The sequence below is a fragment of the Cuculus canorus genome, chromosome 7 (genome assembly GCF_017976375.1).
Source record: "Cuculus canorus isolate bCucCan1 chromosome 7, bCucCan1.pri, whole genome shotgun sequence".
In the NCBI taxonomy this organism is placed as follows: Eukaryota; Metazoa; Chordata; class Aves; order Cuculiformes; family Cuculidae; genus Cuculus; species Cuculus canorus.
The window spans coordinates 3,574,502-3,591,651 of NC_071407.1; the positions used below are offsets into that span (position 1 = coordinate 3,574,502).

Consider the following 17,150-nt stretch of genomic DNA (forward strand, 5'->3'; position numbering starts at 1 on the left):
CACAGCTGTTGCCAAACATGCACCTTGAAAAGGGTAACCAGTACACGGGTGAAACAGCAAAGCTTTGGAACATGGAAATTCCTTAATAAGAGAAATCTGTGCTTTACTAAGACATTTTCAGTTCTTTTTTGAAAGGCAGTTCGTATTTCTGTAATCCAAAATCTGCCTTTTTTTCTCATCTAACTTTGTGATGAAGTCATCATTATTCTGTGTGTTGTATCATCCTATCTAAAAAAGGGGAATGCTCACATTCTGCATAGTATTTTTCTACAACGAGCAGGTTTGCATCCTATGAATGTAGGAAAAGAGGCAGAGAATGGTGTGATCAACACCATCTGAATTGGAAAAAAGACCCAGTTCCTCCTGTCTTTTATTGGAGAAAGATGTTAAGGGTATGTTTAAGGAGAGCAAAAGCTCTGTCTGCAGATCAGAGGAGAACACGGTTAAGAGGTTAGGAAGGTCAAATTAAAAGCATATTTTAGGAAGGCTCTGATGAATATGCTTTGTTTCTTGATGAAGAGTTCATTAAAAAACCAAATATGACATGTTGTAAAGGATTTGGAACTCCTGGCTTCTGGTCTTCTCTCTGCCCTTCTTATCAAGTGTTAATGACCTTACTTTTACAAGTGTTGAATATTTTCAGAAGCATTGGCATCCCATTTGCTGTAGGAAAAGACGTTCCATCCCTGTGCCTAGGGAGAAGCATATGTGTGTGTGGTACCAGAGCGATCTGACACTTACCCAAAGGCAGTGCTAGAGCTGTGTGCCTAACCTGAGCCAAACCGTGTGGTGGTTGTCCTCAGGGAAAACCATGAAGCCACATCTTGGATTATGTGCTAAGTGAAGACCATATGCAATGGCAAAGTGTTTTCAAAACATCCCTTAGTGCTTTATGGTGTTGCCCAAGGTGAAATCTGTTCTTCTATGGGTGTTTATGGTTCCAAATATTTGTGTTGGAGATATTGAAAGTCTTTGAGCCTTCTCACCGTTCAACAAAATATTATTTCCTGGAATGATTCTTCCCCTCCCACCCCTTTTCCATAAGGATGTATATATTAGGTAGTGCTATCTGAGGCTCTTTGATTAACACCTTCTCATTTATTAAAGGGATAAAACTGTCTTGCGAATACCTTCCCCTTTTTTGCTCTCTCATACGTTAGGAGAAGGTGATAGTAAAGCTGTAGTCCTTCGTGGAAGTGCAGAGTGGTCTCAGAGCAGGACCTGAACTTCATTTACGGGTTTTGGGTTTTCTTTTTTTGTTTAGCTGTCCTTTCAAACTGAAAACTCAACTGTGTTGGTTGAACAGTTTAGTGAACACCCCTGTGTCTGATAAGAAACATTTCTTTTACACATTTATAAAGATTTAGGAATGCGGATGTGCTTTCTTGTCTGGATAATGAGGTTGATATGTGTGTTGTAAGACCTGACTTAATCCAGTTACCATAAATTTCAGTCTGACTTTTCCTCCCATTAATTTGACTGGAAAGCACAAATCCTTAGAAGACTATTTGGTTCAGGAATCTTCTGGGAAAACAGATCTTTTTATTTACCTGACAAAGTCAGGTTTTTTGTTTAATTTGGAGGAAAATAAAATTGAGGCGCCTGAATTGGTGGTGTTGAGGGGCGGGAGGAGGGTAGAATCAACATTTTCGAGATGTGAGACCGAACAGGGGGACATCCACCCTGTCATCATCATCTGCTATTGATTAGCAACAATTTTTTCGACTTGTGGCTGGTATTCAGTGAACAGTAGTGCTATGAAATCCTGGAAGCAGGTGGGGAATGAGAGTACTTACTGCAAGCTAATATGTATCAATACACTTATATTTTTGTGGTGGTTTTATGTTAACCTAAATCTTGATGTATTATATATGCAAACCGATCTCCTGTTAAGAAGTGATTATAATCAAATGTTTTATTTCATTGTGAATTTAATTTATTTCATATTTTGATAATTAAGAAACAAAAATTCTGAGGGGAAAATTACAAGCATTAGGTCTTCCATCAGTAAAGGTTCTATTCTGACTCTGTTCGCGTAATGTTACAAAGGCCATAAATTGGCTGCTGTTCAGGACAATTTCTTCAGTGAAAACCTCCCAGGTATTAACTGCCTGTTGTTTTGTTTATTTCCCTTGTGACAAGAACTCATGATCCAAAAAGAACTGAAGTGCATTAATTTGTTTTAAAGGACGCCTATTAGAAATTGCTTTCTGCTCCGTCTGTAGCAGAGGCTCTGTGATGTGGCAGTCTTCCGAGCAGGGCTGAGGATGCTCTGTGGTGGCAGGATTGGCCTCCTTATAGCAGAAAATGAATCATTCAGAATGCAAATGAAGACGGCGGTGCTGAACAAGGCAACTTACCTCAATAGAGTAGATCTGAAACTGTGGCCCAGTTATAGAGCTGTTACTTGACACTTACGTGAGGCTCCTAAATTATTGAGGACGTATCTTGAATTCAAGTGATGCTTTGTATGTGGCTGAGGTGTTTCGTACTCGATTGTACTTGCATTACTATATTCCCTTTGTTGTTTTCTTCCAAGAGTGAAATATATTTTTCATTTCCTTCCTCCGACTGTAGAGCTGAGAGATCAAATCATATCTGTTCATGAGGAAAAGAAGACCTTGGCCATTGAACTGGAAAACCTGAGGTGCAAACTTGTAGAAGTAATTGAAGAAGTATGTATTGTACCATGGAAGGCGAGACCACGATAGCGTGTAGTCGGTACTTTTGGTATCTAATTTTGTTGAAAACGCTCAGTTGTGAAGTTAATTGAATACTATCTAATCGCAAGTCCTGCCAGCTTGCCCATATGATGGAGCACTTAGGGTGTACACCTAGAAAGGGTCTTCTGCGTCAGAGTCCAGCCTGCTGTTGTCGCCAGCACATGACTTTCCATGATCTGTTCTAATGCCTGTATTATTACTCTCATCTCCCTTTCCTGACAGCCCCTCACCCAGCCCACGGGGCTTTTTTTTCTTTTCCTTAAACCTGTGGATGTGCAAGAAATACATTGGCAGAATGTCCAGTTTAATCACTGGTGCTACTCCGTTGAGCGTATCTTTGAGTTTAGCCATTGGCAGTGCCCTGTCATGGTAATTAGACCAGCAAATTGGCTTTTTGAGCCAGCAGAGTTTCATTCCTGCTTGAAAACTGGATAAGCCATGTACTGATGCAAATCAGGACTTAGTGGCTCTTCCTGTCTGTGCAACACTTGCATTCAGAAAGACACAGCTGACAGCTCTTGGACAATAAACAGAGCTCAGGAAAGAAACCAAAACAGCAGCCTGACTATATTGAAACACAGACAGTCGAGGACAAGCTGGTAACTTTTCAACCAGGTGCTATGGCGCCTCGTCCTGAAAGGTCCCAAAGATGTTGTATTTGCAGCTGTGACTGGTACGTGCCACAAGGATGGGCTGTGGGGGCCCCATATGATTAGTTCATAACCCTTTAATTCCATCTGTCACTGGCTCTGTAAGTTGGCTTAAAAATGCTTTCCGTACCGCTGGAAACCCTAAGATCAAGCCAAACCTAAGAAACAGGATTACTGAAAGCAAAAGGTTGATTGCGTTATGTCTTGTGTATGCTTTATGCCTCAAACTGAAATAATCTTTTTTTTTTTTATTTATCCCTTACACTTTTCTAGGTGAATAAAGTGAAAGAAGAAAAGGCTGCTTTGACAGCCGAAGTTAATAAGCAGCAAAAACTGTTGGAGAAATGTAACAGAGGTGTGTGGTCTCAGCAGGTTCTCTATCAGTTTGCTACGTCCTTTGCAGCAGCTTTGCTGTAGTACAAAGAGTGGGTTACGGAACTGAGACTGTGGTCTGACACTCGGCCTCGTTGCTGCAGGCGCTGCAGAAACACATGGGCCGTTCTCGACTGTCTCTACTCCGGGAAGATGTGACAGTGTCAATAGCAGGTTGGATGTGAGAATAGGAAAAATTTTCGCTGTGTGGCACAAGCGGCAAACTAGGACAGCAAAGGGTCCTTCGCAGAGGTGGAGTTTCAACCTGGATCTTCTGTTTTCCTAGATCATTATATCAGCCTTCCTTTTAGTTGGGACACAATTGGTAATTTTGAATAACTAGAGACTTGGCGGAAACTCGTTATTTCTTCAGAGGGTGGTGAGGAAAAGGCAAGAGTGGTGGGAATGAGGTCAGTAGGATTTCCAAGTTATGGAAGGAAAGCAGGGACTCTCCTCTCCTGGAAAGAGCTGAGGGGTAAAATTAGGACAGGGAAAGCCTAAAAAAGGCTCAGAAAAGGAAAGCTTTTCCTTAACGAAGGCAGTTGCTTCCACATGAGAAATTGTTGACCCAAAAGAAGCTTAGAGAGGATGGGAAAGACTTTAGTGCCTTCGATTGCTGTGCCCTTTTCTCCTGTTGCTTGTTTAAGCTTATAAAATTAAAAATTGGGTAAGTCTCCTTGGCTCTTTCACATTTTCCTGAAGTGGAATACAGTGGACCTGGCCTCTAATACCTGCTTGTCTTGATGCATTATTCATTCGGCCTTCAACAGGCACTCAGTTATTTGTTCAACAATACCTCATGGAAGTTTTTAACCACATTCATAGTGCCTGAAGTTATTCTGATTTATCTTCAACTTGTTCCTCTGCAGTTGTGTTTTACTTGCTTACCTGGGCGGGGGAAGAAAAAGCTCTTAAGGAATCTCCCAGGAATTCTGAAGGAAGTGAAAGGGCAGGGCTCCCGCTTTTGCACAGGTGGAAATAGCCACCACTAGATGTGAAAATGCAGAAGAAAAGCACAATCTTTGAAGTAGTGAAGACTCCAATCATACCATGGCCTTCTGCCAGGAATGTACTCTTTTTCATATTTTCAAGGAAAAGCCCGAGTTTTGAATTACAGAGGAAGTATTAGCGGGAAATTTTCTCTCTTTTCCCTTTGCTGTCCAGCGCGACAGTGCCTTTTCCTCTGTGAATGCTGCGACTCTCTCAGCTGAGGGAGAGGAGGTTTGGATAGGAGGGCAGATTCTTCCACCGAGTGTTCATCTTTTACCTCTTTCATGTGTCTGCATTGCTTGAGCCTATGACAGGCAGTACTTGAAGTCTCTCAAAGCTTCAGATAGATTGATTAGAACGATCACCTTGAAGAAGCTTTTGGTGGGACAGTGTGGTAGATTAAATGTTCCCGAAATGTTTCCTTTTTTCTCAGCATGAACAAAAGTACAACCCCTTGTTTCAGGTTTGCCTGTTTTCCAGGAGGAAGGAGTGAAACCATTTTAGGTCCTAATGCACTGACAACATAAAGGAAGATATATTTTTTTTTTTAACACTTGAAATGAGCTACCAAAATGTTTATTTAATACCTGTTGTATTCTGCAGTTATGCGGCACTGTCCTGGAACTGCATAATCAATACATTTTGGTCAGAGTTGATGAATTTATCTTAAACCTTTCTCTGTGTGGATTGTTTTTGTCTGAAGTTAATGTCATTTTGAGATTCAGGTGGGTTGGGATGTGTATCCCACTGTCTAAAGTACTGCTTACTGCATGTAGCTTTGAAAACTGTGATGCTCATCTTTAGAGAAGCAAGGAAAATGCACTGGACAATGTTAGAAATCCAAGTCCTCATCCTGCAAACTGGTTTTCAGCCAGTAAGAGCTAAAGCTTATCAAGAAAATACAAATGGGCTGAGGGAACTGGGGCTGTTTAGCTTGGATAAGAGGAGGCTGAGGTGGGACCTTATTCTCCTCTACAGCTCCCAGAAAGGAGTTTGTAGCGAAGTGGGTACTGGGCTCTCCTCCCAAATAACAAGGGATAGGATGAGATGAAATGGCCTCAGGTTGTGCCAGGGGAGGTTTACACTGGATATTAGGAAAAATATCTTTACTGAAAGAGTGGTCAAGCACTGGCAGAGGCTGCCCAGGGCAGTGGTGGAGTCCCCATCCTTGGAGGTGTTCAAAACGTGTAGATGTGGCACTTTGTGTCATGGTTTATCAGGCACGGTAGGGTTGGACTGGATGAGCTTAGAGGTCTTTTCGAACCTTAATTATTCTATGATTCTGTTCTAAGAGATCACTGAGATGTGTTAAGAATCAATGACATCTAGGTATTTATAAATGATCCTTGCTGTCCTGGGCCGAGGCCCGGTCACGGTGGTGTGGGGAAGCAAACACCATGGTTAGCTTTAGCCGCCCATACGAGCCTTGCTTTCGTGAGCACGGTTTAAATACAGGCAAGACAAAATTGCTCTGCTTTCTTCCTGAGGCTGCTTTAAATCTTTGTTGTAAAGGGACACATCAAACCTCCCTCAAACCAGGCAGGCGAATACAGGCACCTCCAAAATAGGGTAGTAATCTTTGACGGATTCAGCAGGGCTCTCTCAAGGCTTTGGTCATTTATGATGCAAAGAGGCAAAACACGATCTGTGCTACAATGCCCGTTACTGGAAATTTTGAGTCTAGGTGGGAGGAGCATTACCCTATTTAGAAGATGAGTAATTGTGCATTTATATAGTGAGGATTAGAGCAAACAGGGCAAATATTGCAAAGAAAAATGTATGTGATAATGTGAAATTAGGTTACACCTTCATTCAACGTTTCGTGGTACTGGGGGATAACAGCTTGTCTGGGTAAATCAAGCACTGGTTTCTTATTTTGATCCATTCCGCTTTTACTTCTGATCTTGTTTTATTCTTCTAAACAGTGTCTGTGCTGGCAGTGGAGGAATATGAAGAGCTTCATGTAAACTTTGAACTGGAAAAGAACCTGCGTAAGAAAGCAGAGTCGTTTGCACAAGAGGTGAGTAGTCGGGAAGAAAGGATCTTGTAAAATGAAGACATTGCATCTGGGCAAAAACCTAGCAGCTTTCGTGACTTGATTTCAATTCCCAGCTCTCGTACAAAAGCTGTCTTTGAATGTCCGCGTACCACTTAGCTAACATCTGTATTTCATCCGTAAAATGGGTTTGTTGTTTCAACATCATTTATAAAGCACTTCAGAATTATCCATGCAGTCTTACCTCTTTTCTCTTTTAAAGCAAGGCTTTAAATTTATAATGGACTTAGTCAGCCACAACATTTCTACGTGGTGTATGTAGTGGTTGGCTCTGGGAAGGATTAGCTGCCTTTCTACTGATATAATTGTGTTTTTCCTGAAACTGTATGTGAACTCACCGAAAAAGTTGCAGAATACAATATTAGTTGAGGTTTGAGCGAGTTTGGCTACTATTTGACATATGCCTTTTGAATAACCCAGTGCAGGGAGCATTCAAGCTGAAAAAAATTTGTTTTCGTGTTCTAGAAAAGGTATAAATTCCCAGAAAGGAAAACAAGTTCCTGGGTGGCATTAGGGAACGGCTGGTGGTTACTCTGATGGCTTGCGACTGGCATGTTTGCCTTAGAAAATGCTGACAAACCCTTTCATCCTGTTGATAGACTGAAGCCCTATAAAATCTTGAGTTTGTTTTTGTTTTGGTTTTTTTTTTGTTCATGTGCTTTTTCCTTTTGTGCTTTGGATTTGGAGGGCTTGGCTCTTCAGTCATATTTCCAAGCTTTTCCATGCCAAGCCACATATCAGTATTATTTTCAGGGAGCTCAGGTTGAAAGAAAGCCATTATTGATCAGAATTACATGATTCATCAGTACTGAAGTATTGTAAATAAGGGAAACATCTGATAAACGGTGAACATATCTGAACATCTGGAAGCTAGGGGTGAGGCAGACAACCCTGACGTGGCTTACGCTCGCTCTCTCGTGCCCGAGAGCTCTCTCCCTCAGGGCTGTGTACAAATGTTGGAGAACTTCAGGGCACCTGGGTCAAGGGTACTGATTTTCTCTCTCCTCATTCCACCTTTTGCCACTCTTTCCTTTTCTTTCCTTTATCAGGGTCACCCCGTTGACCCTTTGTCGAGCCCACTGGAGGAGCCAACTTGGTAGAAACCATTCTAGGCATAGACCAATTTCTCCTTCTGTTAATAGGAAGCTTTGCCTTTGGGTAACAGGGTTGGGTGCTCACCCTAAAGGAGGAAGTTATTTGCCAATTCAAGCGTATTAAGCTTTGGCAGATTCTCTTTCATGCGCACAGGTATATGGTATAACCTACTTTTAGATAAACTACTGCTAATTAGTTCCACTGCTGAAGCTTCCATCGTTTGATGAGACAACTTGTACTTGAAGTAAATGTAAATGTATGTAACTTGTGTATATGCACGTACCTCAGTTTCCTACCCGTTGTTGTTAGTGTCTCTTCCTCGCGTTGAGAATGTAGCTGTACTTCAGGCAAAGCTACAGCAGCTGACACATTTTCCTCCCAAGGGAATGAGAAAAGAGAGAAATGAAAATTATTTACTAGTTACTAAGGTGTGCTGTTAACTCCCAGATTTTAAGTATAGAAATGGACTTCTCAAGAGATGTGGGAGGCAAATCACTCGAGGGATTTCTAAAATCAAAGAGATGCAGCCTCCTCCAAACCCCACTTCTACTGTGTGGGATGGAGCCCAAATTCCTCTATGAACTGCCCTTTGCCATGGTTTTGGTGCTATTGAAACATTTACCTTTTGATCAAAGGCTCACTGGAGTTTTTCAGAAATAAATTTGAATGGAATTTACATTTTTATTAAAGATACAGGCATTTATTAGTGACCAAAAATTGATAAACAAAATATAACCTATGTTTATTAAATTTAACTTGGATTTTTTCAGTATTGCTACCAGTCTGTGTTATAAAATATTGCCTTCTTTCAGCATTTTTTCATATTTAGGAAACCTGGATTGGTTCATTTCCTGTGATTTTATGATATAATAACTCAGTTTGTTTTAAGCCTCCAGAGGTTGTGCGGGCGTTATTGTTTTATTCGCAGCGTTTGCTGACTGCCGTCTGCAGGACGGTTATTTTCAGAAGAGAAATTTCGAAGAACATGAAATGCGCTCGTTTCGCATGCATTAATATCTGAATCCGTCTCACATCTACTGCTGCTTTGCTTTCTCTTCTGGAGCACAGAACAATTACATGCCTCTGTTCGTTAACTGACAGCAGAAGATTGTACATAAAGGTCTTCTGTCTCTCAGGAATGAGTAATCTATAAACGAGTAGGTAAGCTGGTTTTCAGCTCGTGAAAGAATATAGGCTGATACTCTGGGCCCGGAATGTTGCTGCTGTTTAGATTCATAACTGTGATATTCAGCCACTTATACATTTCGAAAGATGATATTTAAAGTACTTTTTGTATTTGAATAACAGAGTGACAGCCAAGCTGTTAAGTACGATGCCAAAGAAACGCTGGTTGTTTGCAAACAAGTAGTCCTTGGGTTTTGTCATTGTTTAATTATTGTCTCTCCTGAAAAAAAAATGGGCTCCTGGTGTTGCAAATTGACAACGTAGCTCTTTAGTTGAGGCTTTTCATTCCGAGATGTTCTTCAGTCGAAAACGGAGTTGTTAACCAGCGAGCTTCAGGCCTGTGTTACTTTTCCCTTTGTGTAGAACCTTTTCTTCCTTTGGGATTGTGCTGCACAGGAGGATATTTAGGAGGTTGTTTTAAAATACAGGAGCGTTGTGACAGCAAAGGCACCACTCGTTTGCGTTTGTGGGACTTCGCAGCATTTCAAATAGCTTTAAAATTCCGTTGTCATTGGCCTGGTTTCACACGGATGGTGTCCCTTTAGTGACCTGAGACATCAGACAGACAGACTCTGGCCCACAACAGCAGAGCTTTATGCTCGACTGAGATTGTACGAGCATCCTCTCGCACGGATCGTGCCGAAGGTCACAGCTGTGTTTTGAGAGCTGAGGTTTCTCGGCTGTGCTTACAGGAGCGGTTTGGATTGCGCTAAGGATGTGCAGGGATTTTCTGTTTGCTTTCAGCAGCCACGTGTTTTCGCTGTCCCGGTAAAATGTTTCTTGGCAAAACTAAAAAAATCGTGCTGGATTTCTGCTGGGGTTTTGCAGAAGCTGTAAGGGTTGGTTGTGATCAGCCGTGCAGTGTGGAGAGAAGGAAAAGCTTTGGATGAAGGGCAAAACGGTGTATGCAGTGCTTTGTCCTCAACTTCTTTTGAAGCAACCCTTGTTTAAGAGTTTAGAGGGGAAGCATATGAGAAGCAGCTAAAGTGACTTGGTCCTTCCTGGTGAAAAGGAGACTGAGGGGAGACCTCATTCCTTAGAAGGGAAGGAGGAGGAGCTGATCTCTTCTGCCTGGTGACCAACGATGGGACCCAAGGGAATGGCAGGAAGCTGTGCCGGGGAAGGTTTTAGGCTGGATATTAGGGAAAGGTTGGTGGAGCACTGCAACAGGTTGGAGGGTGGTGGAGCACTGCAACAGCTCCCCAGGGAAGCAGTCACAGTGGCAAGCCTGACAGTGTTCAAGAAACACTTGGACAACACCCTCAGACGCATGGTGTGAGTGTTGGGGTTGTCCGGTGCAGGGACAGGAGTCGGACTCGATGATCCTCATGGGTTCCTTCCAACTCAGAACATTCTATGATTCTGTCATTCTCTTTAGAAAAGGAAATAGGCTCCAAGTAACATGGGCATCACCACGGCACCAGAGTGTAGACATCCAAACAGCATTTGCTAGTGTTTTGTGTTACTGTTTGTGACATTTCAGACAGCCTAAATGACCTTTTAGGTCACTTAAATATGGTCTTGCTGTGGAAGAGCTTGTTTGTTGTCTTTCCAAGAGTGGAGGTATCTGAAGCTTGCCTCCATGCAGGCAGTTGACCTGTGTATTCTGATCAACCCCTTTCTCTGTACGGTGGCTTCATCTTTTAGCTTTGCCGTCCTGGGGTTGCATTGAGGCTGTGATGGGAAGGGACCGGATGAGCGGCTGGTGCGGGCAGCTTTTCGAAGGGATGCTCTTTGTGTCCTGCCCTTCTGACCAGTGAGAAGGATTTGCCACAGAATGTGAGCATTTGGGAGTGCAGGTGTGAGGGATAATGGACGGGTGAGCGTGTGTGCGGAAGCGAACACAGATGGGAGGGGAGAGACAACGAGCGAGAGAGGGAGGGAGGGAGAGAGCGCATATGGGAGTGAGTGAACACTTGAAAATCAGAGCTTTTGATAAAAAAAAAAAATAATCCAATATGGCTTTAATTATAGTCATGCTCCTGGCACTGCCATAATATATATTTAATTAATCAAAAATGATCCAACTTCAAACATTAGAATTCACGCTCCTTAGAAGTTCTTTAGAAACTGAGTAAATATTGTCAGCCGTGGTGTGGAGAGAGGGAAGGAGAAAGAAAGAGGGTTTGAAGTAAGTCACAATCCATTGTGAAAGGTACAGGAATCTGCATAAAAGAGCTAAATAAATAGAGTATGTAAGGGGCGGAGGCATGGAAAAATCTGTATCTACCTGAATAAAACAGCGTTGTTAACGCAGGAATCTTGGCAAGCTTAACCAGAATCTAGTGCAATGTTTTAAGAGACACTTTAAGATCTCTCAGCTCTTTCTAGAACAGCTTATAAGAAAACAAAGAAAGGCAGAGAGTATCTTGAAGGCTATTGCAATAATATAGAGGCTAACCCTGGAAAGCTCTCTTCCACAAAGATGAGCAAAATACAATACATAGAGGCAAAGCAAGCCAAAAGGGGAGGAACGCGGTGAGGGAAGTAAATGGAAAGTCTTAGCAATGTAAAAATCCCAGTTTAACAAAATAATCTGGCATAAATGGTTTATTAAAGCATACATCCTGCCCTGCAACAATATTTTGTAAAGTGAACAGTTTATTACTGTCACGTGTGCTGGCGTGGAGACAATCCCTTGCACCTAAAGTTACTCTGGAAACGTCCCTGAGAAGAGGCAACGTGCTCTCAGAGATAGCATCGAGCTGTTGTTTTGTGTCCTCTGTGTCTTGGATAAATAGAAATGAACTGTCAAAATGCTGAGCAGGTTTGTTTGGGGTTCCTCTCGCTTTTGACACTAGCGTAGCCTTTTTTCAAAACACCCAGCTTGGAAGAGATGAAGGTTTTCCCACGTGTTTATGGTGAAAACGGTTTGTGGTTTGAAAGCTGGAAAGGCTGCGTTCAAATGAACTGGAATGCAGGTGGATTAATAAATAAAGTAAAACTGTAATGTGCATCATTCATCTCTTCCTTGCCGTTTCCTACAATTCTCAGTACTTACTGATGCATTAAAAAGCAAACTGTACCTATGTCTGTTTTCCTAAATAACTGTTCCACAATAACACGTTTGCATTTAACTTATTTATCTTTTTAAGCTGAAAGAGAGGAGATTGAGATGAGATCTTGGGAAGAAATGTTTTGCTGTGAGGGTGGGGAGGCCCTGGCCCAGGGTGCCCAGAGCAGTGGTGGCTGCCCCATCCCTGGAGGTGTTCCAGGCCAGGTTGGATGGGGCTTGGAGCCCCTGAGCCAGTGGGAGGTGTCCCTGCCCATGGCAGGGGGTGGGACCGGATGGGCTTTGAGGTCTCTTCAACCCAAACCATTCTGTGATTCTATGAAAATGCCTGCATCCCATACCTGGACCATGCACAGATGACATTACTCAATCTGGGGCTGAATCTTCCCTTATTGAAAGACAAAACACGGCTATCATTTTGTAAGAATTAGGAAGAATTGTCATTCCTAGCAGAATGCACTACTCAAGAGCTTACTTGCAATGCATTTGATTATCTCGGTGACATGAGCTCCAAAAGAACTCTTCCTCAGAAGCATTTGTGACTTTTTGGGTTAATTTGTGAGGACTTCTGCATTAATGTGCTACCTGTGTGAGTGGATACTGCAAGCCGAGCGCTCATGGAGCAACTCCGAGCTTACAGGCATTGCATTGTGTGCCTTACCAGGGATAGTTCAGCGGCAACTGGTATCTGAAGGTAATTAATTTGCAGTCCAGCTGGTTGAACTGGAAATAATAATTAGAGATATGAGAAGTGGGTAGTACTTGAATTCTCCTGAGCTTGAATGTTGCCACTTTTGAAGCATGATGCAATGCTAATATGTTTCATCAGGCTTTTTCCCAAGAACAGGCTTCTGAAATGGTAACAGATGGATACTCTAGGAAACTCTATGGTCTCTCTCTCTCCCTTTTTTCTTTTTTTTCCTGGCTCTTTTTTTGTTCAGGCAATTAATCTAGTGGGAAGAAAGTGAAGAGGTTTTTCTCCTATTTCATGTGGTATATGATCTGTTTCTGAATGTATTAGATGGTATCTAAAGCTGTGAGCATTATCGAATGTATCATTCTGCTTCTACCATGGCAAAAAGAAAACTATCAGCTGCAGGAAAGGAAGAATAACAATAGAGATGATTTCTTTTTCCCTTTAGTTTGGGCCCTGGGCAGTTATGCCTCCTACATGAAGACTGAGTGCTGTAGGTTGACAAACCCTTTTATACAGAACAGGCTGTTGAAATAAATACTACTATGTTTTTAAGGAAGTCGTGGTGCTGATGGGGATTCGCTTTTCTCACATTCAAAATACACATTCCAAGCACTTCTGCGGTGAGAAGCAAATGATGGACAAGAAATATGGTAAATTCATCTACTCCAGTTCCCTCATTCTGTGTAAATTAGACCTATTCTTTTGAGCCACAACACGTGCTAATGCTACATCCTTAGAAACAGCCCCTTCTGAATGCTATTTCTTTAGAAGTAGCCCCTTCTGAAGTAGTCTGGCAAGTAGCCAAATAGCTAAAGCAATGCTATTGTGGTTTTATTAGTCTGAAATGGATGCAGATCTTAACAAAAACTACTAATCATAAAATATTATGAATCATACAAAGAGACAAACAGTCTCTATATGATCATGTTTCTGGTTTCTCTGGTTGGAAGTCCAGTTAAGGATAGCGTTTGGCTCCTCCGAAGGAGATCTGTGAAGATCATGGCACATTGCCACAAATGCATCACTCTGTTTTTTTGTATTTCATGTTGTTTTGGTGATTTTGGTTTTTTGTTAAAGAGAGCCCTGTGCCCTTGATATCAACCGTTTGAGTCATTTTCTGACTGACATCGTGCAACAGATCCTTCCCAGGAAAGCAGTTCCCAGGCAGAGAAGAATGTAAGCACCAGATATAACATTTTCAGATCAGAGTAATGCCACATGCGCTTAAAATTAAACATGTGCTGAAGTAAGTTTTCTGGACTGTGTCCTGTCTGCAGATCTCATTTTTTTGTTGTGGCTTTTTTCCTGAGCAGCACTTCAGACCCCTCCGAACCCGCTAACAAGGGGTTAGAACTACACGAGGCTGATAACATTGCTTGATGGGCAGCGTTGAGCCTGAGTGTGGAGAGAGCATTTCTAAGTCAGTGTCCAAACTATGGGTGTGTTTCTTAATGTGTTTTAATAAGATATGTCAGATTCTCAACTCTTATAACAAAAAAACCCTGCTAAGCCATTGTTTCCTGCTGTAAAATTCGCATGCAGTGAAGCTCACAAGCTGAGGTGTCCTTGGTAATACAGTGCTGGTAGGCAGCTACAAAGAAAGTGGGTATGATTATTTTTTTCCTTCTTAGCCATTAAACTAAAATCCACATTGGGAGTTGTAATTTAGACCGAGTGCCTCCTGGATTTGGAGCCACTCGGTGCCCTATCAAGCCATGATCAGACAAGATCCCCCTGTCCCTCCCATCACATAAAATCCTTCAAACAGCTTGTTCTTTTGGAGAGGTAGAAGTACCTTGATCCTACCTGTCTTGGGAGTTATTCCAGCTCTGAGCACAGAACTATCAGGCTTCAGGCTGCATATAATGCAAAAGCCATCGGCTGCTGTAACTATGACAAATGTAGATGATTGGGTTACCACTCCCTGAGGATGAGTTACTGGTGTGAAGGGGATGGAACAATGCTGCCAAGGATTGAAATCAGGTCCAAGTGCTCAGTTGACTGATATTTTTTCTGTTTGAGCCTTCCAAAGTTTGACTCTGCCTTACTATGTACCTCTCGTTATACTGTTTATAGCGGGTAGTGTTTGCTGCTGATTTTTATTTCACTATATGCAGCCGATGATTACCTTATTTTCACAGTGCTGCTGTACAGAGACATTCTTCTCCCTTCAAAGTGTAGCTAAGACAAAAGAGTTATTCCACAGAGTGAGTACCCAATGTATATATACATGGAAATGTAGCAACATATGGATATTAAAGCATTTCCTTTGGCCTCATTTCGCTCCTGGGAGAGGAGTTAGTTGGAAAGCATCCAGTTATCCGCTGAACGCTACTTGAACGAGGATCGAAGTTCCCAGGGACTTGACACTAACAGAGTTGCTTTCTAACTTTTTTAATGAGGAAGAATTCCTTTTTCAGCTCTGGTGTAAACAAAAAACAGCTGCAGCGAACGCTCGGTAGGGTAATGGTTAGCGCAGGGGGCTGAGAATGAGGTGTGGCCCCATTAAGGTCAAGGGAAAAAGTTCTATTATTTTCAGGATTTCACCCCCTTCCCTTTCCCTCTCCCCGGTTCTCGTGCAAACTCCGCTGATGGAAAGTGGCCACGTCCCAGATTTCCTGCTCTTTGGAGCTTCTGTTTGTAAATTCAGGAGGGAAATAGAGGTAGCTGCTTTGCACAATGCTTGGAGGTTTTGTAAGTGAAAATGATGGATGTAAGCAAACTGTTGTCCTTTGTGAGCTGCCTTTTAGTTGCAGTCCTGGTCTGTGTAGATTCCTCGGGCGTCAACTTACGTTTCTAGCATTGATTGGGGTACTCTGCAGATAATTGTCTAGCAGGTGGCAGAGTCGGAACTAATCCATCAATTGGTTAAATTCCACCTAGTCCAAATAATCCTGTTAGTGGCTGTTTTGCCCTTTCAGCAGTCACTTTAATTAATATTCAGGGTTGTGCAGGCAGTCAGGTTTCTGCCCTACTGGTGCAGTGAGTGATTGTTTTAATTTAGAATTAATTTCTCAGGGTCTTTTTTATCCCACATCCAGCACACACAACAGCCTCCAAAAACTTTGTATTGGTTCATCACCAGCTCTCTTTATGCTTTATCTGCCATGACTGTCTTGTCTAGCTTTGTCCCTTCCATTTAGAATGTGCTGGTGCTTCAGGAACGTGTGTGTAAGTAATTTCTGGCATGGATGGGACTCCCCATGTGTCTGATTGCAGCATTTCATTACAAGCAACAGAGTTTCTTGTGGTGGTGAAGAAACTTTCACGTATATTGTAAGCAGGAACGTATTTGCAGTAAGTAGATGCAATATGTGCATGAAAGGAATTTATAAAGCTAATTGAAAATGCAGGACTTGACGTGAAAACTATGAACGAAAAGGTTTTCACCCAGGTCTTCAAAAGGACTTTTTTTATTCTGTTGCAGAAGAGGATGAAACAAAGTGAATCTGGATTTTCTACATTTGGTGAAGTATCTGCTCAAGTTGAAGAAATCAAGTTGCTGTACTTGATTTCTTCTTGTTTTGGCAGCTTTCTCCTCCCTCAGCCTGGAACAACTCTGCTCTGTTGAATTTAGTGGCAGAAACACAGGGGAAAAAAAAAGTCTGAAATGATAACCTCAAACTATTTTTCAGATTAAAAAAAATGAAACTCAAGTTTTCACTTGGCTTTGGAGGTTCACAGTAGGTGGCTTCAGAAGAGGTGCTGTTTCTCTCAGGGTGAAATAACTTTTGAGTGACTTAACAGGAAAGCAGGAGGCTTTGAGATCATGTTGAGTTCTTTAGTAGTGATTTAGAGGCCTTTCCAAAGTATGATCATAGAAGGTTTGGGTTGGAAGGGACCCTGAAGCCCATCCAGTTCCCATAGGCAGGGACACCTCCCACTGGATCAGGGGCTCCAAGCCCCATCCAACCTGACCTGGAACCCCTCCAGGGATGGGGCAGCCACCACTGCTCTGGGCACCCTGGCCCAGGGCCTCCCCACCCTCACAGGAAAACATTTCTTCCTGAAATCTAATCTCAATCTCCCCTCTTTCAGCTTCAGTGATGTTTCAAAGATGCTGTTTCTTTTAAGAAGATAAAACATTTAAATAGATGAGTTGTGGTACGAAGGCCAGTCTTGATGGGCTGAGGTGGGCAGCTTTGATCCAGACCTTCTCTTGCCTTTGAATTGTTTTCGCCACAGCCCTACCAGAGTAACGTAGCGCAAGCATGGTTTGACCGGCAGAATTCTGGCATAGGGAGCTGATGTCCAGTGCCCATCTGTACCACAGCAGCGTGTGTTGCGATCAGTTTGGTTTCTAATGAAGTGCAGTACTAAAGCCTGTAATCATCCTTTCCTCTTCATCAAATACTTCCAGTCCTTTGTT

At 42.3% G+C, this 17,150-nt stretch overlaps 1 protein-coding gene across 5 annotated transcripts in view; it reads left to right on the forward strand.

The window, feature by feature from the left end:
• SHTN1 (shootin 1) overlaps positions 1-17,150 on the forward strand; it is a 68,802-nt gene that overhangs the window by 25,191 nt on the left and 26,461 nt on the right. For all 5 annotated transcript variants that reach the window (XM_054071672.1, XM_054071671.1, XM_054071675.1 and 2 more), the window contains 3 exons: positions 2,578-2,675; positions 3,647-3,728; positions 6,661-6,755. In XM_054071672.1, coding sequence (XP_053927647.1) covers positions 2,578-2,675; positions 3,647-3,728; positions 6,661-6,755 — 275 coding nt within the window. The remainder of the gene's footprint in view (positions 1-2,577; positions 2,676-3,646; positions 3,729-6,660; positions 6,756-17,150) is intronic.